This window comes from Mauremys reevesii, linkage group 15 (assembly GCF_016161935.1).
Source record: "Mauremys reevesii isolate NIE-2019 linkage group 15, ASM1616193v1, whole genome shotgun sequence".
Lineage (NCBI taxonomy): Eukaryota > Metazoa > Chordata > Testudines > Geoemydidae > Mauremys > Mauremys reevesii.
In genome coordinates, this window is record NC_052637.1 from 34877160 (window position 1) to 34886517 (window position 9358).

Sequence of the window (9358 nt, forward strand, 5' to 3'; positions counted from 1 at the left end):
TCTGCAAAGAAGCAGTTATCTGGTTCTCAGAGAAGCCATCAAAAACAGGGAAGATGAGAATCACTATTTACTAAGATAAAAACAAGAAGTTAAAACCTCTGTTGGGTACAGGCCCTTTTCATACATTATAAAACCGTAAAAAGGGCATAAACCCATGTTCTTTCCCCTTTGCAGGTTATTTTTAAGCAGTCGCCATAGTTCTTAATATTTCTAGTTACTTGCAGTGTCTTTCAGAATATCACTAATAGAATTTCATGATGGAAGTAGAATTTGCACAGTCGTATTTTGCGCTCATGGATGAGGTATTTTAACAAAGCTCAGTAGCTTTTACACCAGTCGTATGTGCTGCTGGAAATATGATATATTGTTTGATTCCAAATCAAATTTACCATTTACTTAAAAGCAGCACGTAAACAAATGTGTTTACAAGAAGAGTGAGGAAGACTGTTTAGTCAAGTGCATAGAGCAGGGGACTGGTAGTCAGAGTCTATGGTTCTATTCCTAATTCTGTGACCTTGGGTAAGTAACATAGGCCAACGTGTTCAATGTCCATACATTTTAGGAACCTTAAATTTTATGTCCTCAACTTGAGCTGTCTCTCTAGGGCTATATAACCCTCTTTAAAATGGATAATCTTATGCTTAATAAACAGAGTTCCTCTCAGGTGTGTTTGGATGCTTTAATGAATTATTGCTTGTAATGTATTTTGAGACCCTCTAAAATCCAAATGCAAAGAGCCCGTTTGCTTTTTATTTTATAACCTATCTTGAACCCATCTTCTATTGCTATAGGTCAGATCTTGCCAACAAATCGTAACACGCCAAGTCCCATCGACCCTGAGACAATCCAAGTTCCCGTGGGTTATGAACCTGACCCTGCAGATCTTGCTCTCTCCAGCATTCCTGGCCAGGAGATGTTTGACCCTCGTAAACGCAAGTTCTCAGAGGAAGAGCTCAAACCACAGCCGATGATTAAAAAAGCCCGTAAAGTCTTCATTCCGGAAGATCTGAAGGTAAATTGGAACTGGTGACCAGGCGGTTAGGGAACAAAATGCGGAAGCTCTTTTCTCAAATGAAGATTTGGAGACTGAATCTATTCTCATACACTGACTTAAATCAGGAGTGACTCCTTTGACGCCAGTGGAAATAGGCAAATGAAAAAATTGGTGTGAGATTGGGATCTGATCAGGTCTGAGGGGAAGGAAGTCTTTATGGTTAAGGCACCAGGCTGAAATTTAGGAGATCAGGATACCATTCCCCAGATCTGCCAGAAACTTCCTGTGTGACCTTGAACAAGTCTCTTTCACTCTCTGATCCTCATTTTCCCTGTATAAAATGAGCTAATGATATTTCCTTTCTCCTTTCCTCCCTGTCTGTCTATCTTGTCTACTTAAATTGTAATCGCTTTGAGGCACAAACCATCTCTTACTGTAAGTCTGTACAACGTCTAATCCGGTGAGGTCCCTGTTCTCAGTTGGGATCTCCATTAGTCTTTATTCCTATAAGGGGGAATTGATCCCATGACAGAGGCACGAGGCACTACATATTCCCCACTAATCCCTTAAGTAAGTGTGGCATAAAGCTACCTGCGCCTGGATGAAATTCACCCAGAATGAATGAATACTGAGCAGTTATCTGATAGATGACGAGTGAAGCTCTCTCTGCGGTGCACCAGTCTTAAGACTACTTTAATTCTGTCTGACAGTCAAAGGACAAACGAAGTGCTGAAACGTCACTTTCCCTAAGGGTATGTCTACACTACCCGCTGGATCGGTGGGCAGCGATGGATCCAGCGGGGATTGATTTATCGCGTCTAGTCGAGACGCGGTAAATTGACCCTCGAGCGCTCTCCCATCGACTCCAGTACTCCAGTGCTGCGAGAGGTGCAGGCAGAGTAGACGGGGGGAGTGGCTGCATTCGACTCACCGCGGTGAAGACACCACGGTAAGTCGATCTAAGTACATCAACTTCAGCTACGTTATTCACGTAGCTGAAGTTGACTAATTTAGATCAATCTCCGCACCGCACCCCACTCCAACCCCTCCGTGTAGACCAGGGCTAAGTGTTGGTGGAAGGGGCTAAACTAAGTCTAGTAAAAATGTAGTACAGTGTTTCTAAAACAAATAGTTCAGGCCCATAATTTGACCTCCTTGAAGTTGTCTGTAATGTGCCTAAGAACACTGTTGCTGCTATATAGATTTATATATATATATATATATATATACACACACACACACACACACACACACACACACACACACATTTAAATGTATAGTTTCAAATATATAATACTCTTCAGAGGCTTGAGGCTTTTTTTTTAGAATTGGTTATTCAGGTAGGACCTACGCTATCACAGTATTGGTGCACTTACTGTGCTGACCGCAGCAGTATTTAAGAATCCTGTTCTCAGAACATCCTCACATCAGTGATGATGATGCTAGCACACAGACAAGGCATGATAATTTCATCTCTTTTTTGTGAAGGTTGCCAAAAGTCACAGGCTGAAATCAGCAGGGAAAGAAGCGTTTTCAAGCGTTTAAGACTATCACAGAGCAAATTAAAAACTAACCTTAAAAAGGACTTGACTGTAGCCCTGTTAAAAACAGAAAACGGTCTTGTGTGTGTGATTTGGAATGGTCCAATGCAATCTGATTGAGTATCTGTGGTGAGAATAATCCCATTAATGAACCCTATTGTCAGGGTTTCAAAAGTGTGAATTTTAAATGTAGTTCTATGTAGGGAAAGGTAACATTGGAAAAAAAATAAAATAAAACCCACCACCTGCCTCCCATCTCTGAGCCACAAATACAATACTAGAAAGAAGGGACCCCAGTGGCATGAACAGGGGACATGAGGACCTGAAGACCTGAGCAAGTTGTCTTTTACATGGAAAATGCTATTTGTACAATGCAGCTTCCGTGAGGACATAGCGCCGTGCAGCATTGCATGGCATTGAGCTGCTGCTCTTTCCCCTGAGACAGATCCTTAGCCAATTGACGTTAATGGGAATCTTTCCAACAACTGCAGTGGGCTTTGGATAAGGCCCCATGTAGACAGAGAACTGGTATGTGTTTACAGTAGGCAGTAGAGGACAAGTCTGTCATCATTTGCTATTTTTATCTCTCAGAAAAGTGTTGTCAGGAGCAGGTGTCGTCATAGTTAAAGTGTAAAAAAAAAAATAAGTCACATGTCAAGTGGTAACCAAATGATTTGTTACTGTCTTTCTCCATAGTATCCCCGGCCTTCCTTTATACATATTTCCTGATAACATGTGATTACTACGCCAAATTCTGCTTGTGGGGACACCCTTAAAAGTCCACTGAGATCACTCATGTTTGGGCTGAGGGGGCCTATCTATGTAAAAGGGGCTCAAAATCAAAAGGGTTACCAGATGTAAGGAAAGTGGGAATTTGACCCAGGTTTGTGTTATCTCCAAAGAATCGTTATGTGCCAGGTTATATTTATAGCATATGGAGGAAGAAAAGAAAATTATCAGCGGAGGTGCTCTTGGAGTATTTCATATCAACTGAAAACGTAGTATCCTCTATGCATGGAGGCTTTGTGTTTTCAGTGTGTGATTGAATGGGGACTCAGGGTCCTGGTTCCCATCTAAGATAATCACATTTGGTCGCCCTTGGCTGTTAACTGAGTGCTTGACCCAAGTTCTGTTTCTGTCCTGGCGGGAGGATTGGCTGTTGGGAAGGGAAGGGTAAACGGATTAGGCCAGTCAATTGTCTCTGGACTGCACGTGTTTCTGAAACGCCAGCCTGGCCTCTCTCAGGCTGGATTAAGGGATTTGCCATTGCAGTTTGTTAAAATAAAGATGCGTGAGGTCTAGATGGCACAATAATAAATTGGTTAAAGCTGGTTTTTGTGCAGAGGAATGAGATGGGAAATTGTAAACCAAGATTTAGGGTCGTGGCTTTTTGCTTTTTTAAAGGGGCTTTTTGGGGGTCCCATCTAAGAACAGGTGAATGGAGATTTTGATACACCAGGCCCAAGTCACCCTTGCCCTGCACTTGGTATAGTCACTTACACCAGTGCAAAGTGAATGTAATGGGAGTATAAAATGTAACCAAACAAAATGGGAAGTGTTTTCCTCTTGCTTTGCACTATTGTGTTACAAGGTGCAGAACAGCAGTACAGCAGGCCTAGTGTGCTGACTGATGGCAGAGGGCAGCTGCAGTGTTTCAAATATTTGCCTCTTCTGTTTCCAACCATCGGAAGTTGGGAGAAAATATTTCATAAGAGGTACCTGAATAGTTCAATGCAGCCTAAGGACAGAATTCGCCTCTCAGCGTAAAGCTCGGGACTGATATGCTATTCTGCTCCCAATTTGTATGCAATGGGGAATCCACCCTTGGAAGGGAGGCAGAACATGAGAGCTGAGATGGATCTGAGAGGAGAATTTTGACCGACATTGCTCTTGCCAGGCGGTATTCTGAGTGTGGCGTAATTAGCGTACAGGCCTTGTGCTGCAGATGCATGAAGTTCACTTTTTGGGCCCTGTCAGCATGTGGCCAGAGGCGTGCTTCCAATTTGCGAAGATCAAAGTAACGCCAAAACTACCGAATGCTTATTTCATTGAAGTCTGTTTAACGCTAAGTGAGGGGAAAAATCCAGTACAATTAATTGGTCGTTTGTCTCCTTTGATGCCCAACAAGGCTGAACTCCTGAAGGCAACACGAGTTCTGTGAATAATACTTTTAGTACATGTTAACCTAGGAAACCTACTGAGGCACTTGGGGACGAACGCTGGCAGGCACTCTGCATAGGCACGTGACTAAAAGCGTATGTGCCGCTGTGAGGCAAAATCAGTCCACCCCTAGCCGCCCACTCCCTCCCCCCATCTCAAACCCAGCACAGTGGCCTCTCCAAGGACATCTATTCCAGGGGCCTGTTATTATTACTTGTATTTTGGAAGTGCCTTAGAGGCCAGTGACTGATAACTGGGCTTCATTGTGCTAGGCATTGTATATACAGAGTAGAAGAGAGTCATTGCCCTGTAGCGTTTACAATCTGATTAGACAAGATAGACAAATGGTAGGGGAAGGAGATGCACCATACGAGCGGAGCGAACAATGTGATGGCAAACCACATGTGAGTGCCAGGGTTCCGTGACTACTAATTTTTTTTTTTAAGGAGGGGGTAGTAAGCTAAACAAAAGGCAAAGGAAGGGAGAAGCGGCAAGTTGGATAGGGGTGTGGAGGGAAGGGTGGTGAGCAAGTGAAGTGAGGCTGAGGAGGAGAAACTCTGGCTCAGACAGCCAATCAGCACAGGGGAGAGCACGCCCAGCCAGGGTGGGGCATTCCAGGCCAGGGCACGTGCTTCACAAATTGATATGCTCTAGGACCTGATCTTCCTCCATTGAAGTCAATGGAGATTTGGTCTTTGCTTTCATTGGATCAGGTTTTGTCCCTTAGCTCCAGTGAAATCCCCAGTTACTTCAGTGGAAGTGGGTTGGGGCCCTTAACCCCTTGACTTGGCAATGACTCCCATACATAGTCCCCATTTCAGATTGATTCTGCTCCTCACGGGGGTAATCAGGGTGAGTGGTAGCCTGCTGCCAGTGAGGCTGCAGGTGCTTATTAATTATTCTTTGGAAATCTTCAGAACCAAGATATCATGATGGGGAGCTTAGTGCAGACATTTAGCTAAACAGGCAGGCCTACATGTATGCCCATTTGAGAGGCCATTGCACATAGATTTAGTAGTTGCCCCAAGAATTACGGATGTTGTCACTGTTCAGTGGGATGTGCAAATGAAAGCAGCAGTGGCCAGTGAAATATCAAAGTTAAAGTCCCTTCGGAGCTGAGAGACAGCAGCGTGGTTAACAGTGAAACCTTGTGCCTTAAGGAGTTCTTAGTTTACTGAAATCTAATATCTTGTCTCTTTCTTTATGTACTTAATGAGCAGGATGACAAATACTGGGCAAGACGTAGAAAGAACAATATGGCTGCCAAGCGATCGAGAGACGCCCGGAGGCTGAAGGAAAACCAGATTGCCATCCGCGCCTCTTTCCTGGAGAAAGAGAACTCAGCCCTCCGCCAGGAGGTGGCTGACTTACGGAAAGAGCTGGGCAAATGCAAGAACGTGCTGGCGAAGTATGAAGCTCGTCACGGGCCCGTGTAAATGGCGATTTTTATTCCTTCTTTTTTGTTGTGGGTTGGCATTTTAATAGATGGACAATGTGTTTCCTGTTTGATAGCACCACACCCAAACCAACCTGTCTGTCATCAGCACTTTACCAGAAGCAGAAACAAAACTGACTTACTATTATTATTTTTCATTTGTGTATGCGTGTGTGTGCACATCTCAGCACTTCCCGTTTTTATGAAACCTTCTTCAAAGGGTGACACATTTTTACCTGGACTATTAAGAACTGCCATAGTATGCTTTTCATTTTTTGTTGTTGTCAGTGCTGCTTCTGATTTGGATTTTTATGTTGTTCTAAACAGTTTCATCCTCACCATTTACTTGCAAAGATCCCAGTAAAAATAAACCATAACAATTAAAAAAAGGTAGATCTCAGATTTCAAGAGTAACAAGCTATTGTTTAATTATGTCTAATCAGAAAAGTTAACATGCTAATGAAGTGCACAAACAATAATTCAGTACAACACTACAGAAATATTAATTTATAGATTGCTTTTGTTGGATTTTAAGTTTTGGTGATAGCTGTCGTCAGATTTAAAGTGCTGTTAGACTGAGTTAGCTCTGCTCGTTATAGATCCCATTATGACTTATCTATATCTACTAAGCTTCCTTTTATTTCCACAAACACCAGATAGATAGGAGTACTATTAATAGAATACAGAGTGTGTATTTTGCACTGTCTGTACCTAAAGCAATAATCCTATTGTACACTAGCGCATGCTGCCTGGGTATTCCTAGTGGACGTAGGATGACTTCCCTACTTAATACGAGTTTTAATGTCTTATAAATAAAAGACCCATTGATATGAGCATGGTGAAAGCATCCCTGGAACAGAATGTGTGTATGAAAGAGAGAGGACAATTAGTCGATACAAGAACAAAATTAAAAAGTATCAAATCAAATTTGATGTTGAAATTAGAGGAGTTTTTCTTTTAGTTCTCATTTAATTTTGAATTGCTTGGAGTCCCATTTTGTGATTAATTAACTATTCATTTTTCCACTTTTTGTAATATATTTTCTGAGGATTGTATCTTGCTGTTTTAAAATCATTTTTATTCAGTTAGAAGAGTCAGTGTTTTGCAAACCCCACTTTTTCTGGTGATGTTATTTTGAGCATGTCTTGAACTGATTGTTCTGAACTTTATTCTGTTTTCTCTCTACCTGCTTTTGAACATATGTTCTGTTACAAAGTGGACTTCTGAAAACGAATGGAAGAAACACTGGTGAATTTCAGAAGGCAATGGTGTTGTCATATGCTGTGGTTAATCCAATCAATTTATATGTTTACTATAGACCAAAAGAACAGATATTATAAAATATATAAAGTTTATACAGAATAATTATAGTATGGGGTGTTTTGTACAGTATTTTTCAAATACAAATACTGACAGTGTATTTTGAAAGACATATTATATATAGCAAAGAAAAAGAAAAAGCTATTCCATGTTTAAAATATATAGCAAAGATATATATTCACCAATATTGTACAGAGAGGAAGTGATTTAGGTTTTTTGAGGTCTTTAATATTTTAAACCTACCACTGACACATCAGCATATGTTGTGCTTTAAATTAAAAATTTCTGAAGGTAGTATGGCTTGACAGGGTGGTTCATATAACTAAAATATTAAAAGGCTTTATAATTTTCCATCAGAAACATATAAAGAATGTGTTTGACACAGACAAAGCACAACATGGAGTTTAGGCAAATATATATTGGACAATGCAATATTTTGTAGAGGCAGAAAAATAATGTAGACTACAAAAAAAATCTCACACTCATTTCAGATCTGCTGCTGCTAGAATTTGTTTCCATCTGAAATCTTAATAAATAGCCTTGGTCATTTATACACTTTTATGTACTGCATACATTTATTTACCTGTGAGGAAAATACGGTGCTACATGTCTGGCTCACACAGTTTTCTAGGGTTTTGTGCCCCGTTTTTTTTTTTTTTTTAAATAAAAATGGTTGTTCATTCCAGTAAATCATATTACTGCGTAAGGAAGTTGTTACAAAGGACTAAACATTTTTTTCTACATTAAGCATATTCTTTCATCAATGGGATTTTTCCATTTTGTTCCCCTTCAAAATCCACAGGGTCCCTTAATACTCAGTAGTTTCCTGTGGACCATTAATTCTGTGGATTGCATGTGCATGAGCTTCACGAAGGGTCAGAGCATAGAAAGTCAATTATTGTCCAGTATAACCCAGATGGGCTATGTGAAATATGTATTGGTTGGATAAATGTTAATATAGCCACTGACCAGAAAACAAACTGATGTTTTAAAAAAGTTCTTTGTTAGTGGCAGGGTTCTAGAAGATGCCAGTAACGTGGACACAAAGTGGCAAATTGCAACAGTGTTGGAATGCCATCTTTTGTGACATCCTGCAGCTGAAGTTTGAAATAGCAGAACCTGTGGTTGCGAATTCAGCTGGGAATTATTAGTAGTTTGCATTGTTGTCACAATCGTTCATCCAAACGTACACAGACAGCTGAAACAATTTATAAATGAGCACTTTTGACATTTTTTTTTTAGTGGGGTAAAGGGCTGAGTAGACACACTTGTTTTTGTAGGGTGGCTATCTCAGACTTATTTATTGGGGGGGTGGGGGAGAAGGAACAAGGTAGGCTTTCCACCGTGTTCCAGCAGAGGTTTCTAGCAGCTACCTCATCCACCATCACAAACACTTCTGAGTCTGTTCAGGTGCCTTATATCTATAGGTCATGCATACTGTTGTCATGGTATGAAGGTTTGACAAATGCACCCTGCACAACAAAACCAAACCATGTTGTTTGACTTGGAGAGACTCAGAATAATTAGGAAGGGCTGTGGAAGTCCAGTAGCTAATAATATTAAAGTAACGCCCAGGAGCGCTGCTATCGAGAGTTGTGTCAATTTTTCCATAAAAGCCACCATTGGCGCCATCATTTTTAGGGGTTTATAACTAGGGCATTTAGGCTAGGATTGTCTGAGGCACCTAAAGGAGTCAAGGACTCCTCACTTACAGTGGGATTTGGGTACCTAACTCATTTAAAATAACCATCTGGGATAAACCTTGAAATAGAAATTCTCAGCCTAAGACACTTTCCCAAAAGAATAACAATTTTTAAAACATTCTTTTACCTTGTATTCAACTTATAAGGACGCTGTATCAGGGATACTCAAGATTCTGAGGGGCCTTATTGACTCTCAAAGAGTTCT

General features: G+C 40.9%; 1 protein-coding gene across 9 annotated transcripts in view; it reads left to right on the forward strand.

Moving 5' to 3' along the window:
• HLF (HLF transcription factor, PAR bZIP family member) overlaps positions 1 to 8864 on the forward strand; it is a 74765-nt gene extending 65901 nt beyond the window's left edge. For 8 of the 9 annotated variants that reach the window (XM_039500928.1, XM_039500924.1, XM_039500921.1 and 5 more), the window contains 2 exons: positions 792 to 1012; positions 5913 to 8864. In XM_039500928.1, the coding sequence (XP_039356862.1) occupies positions 792 to 1012; positions 5913 to 6131 (440 nt within the window). In that variant the 3' untranslated portion in view covers positions 6132 to 8864. The remainder of the gene's footprint in view (positions 1 to 791; positions 1013 to 5912) is intronic. The other variant, XM_039500922.1, reaches the window with a different exon arrangement.
• Positions 8865 to 9358: the final 494 nt, after the last annotated feature.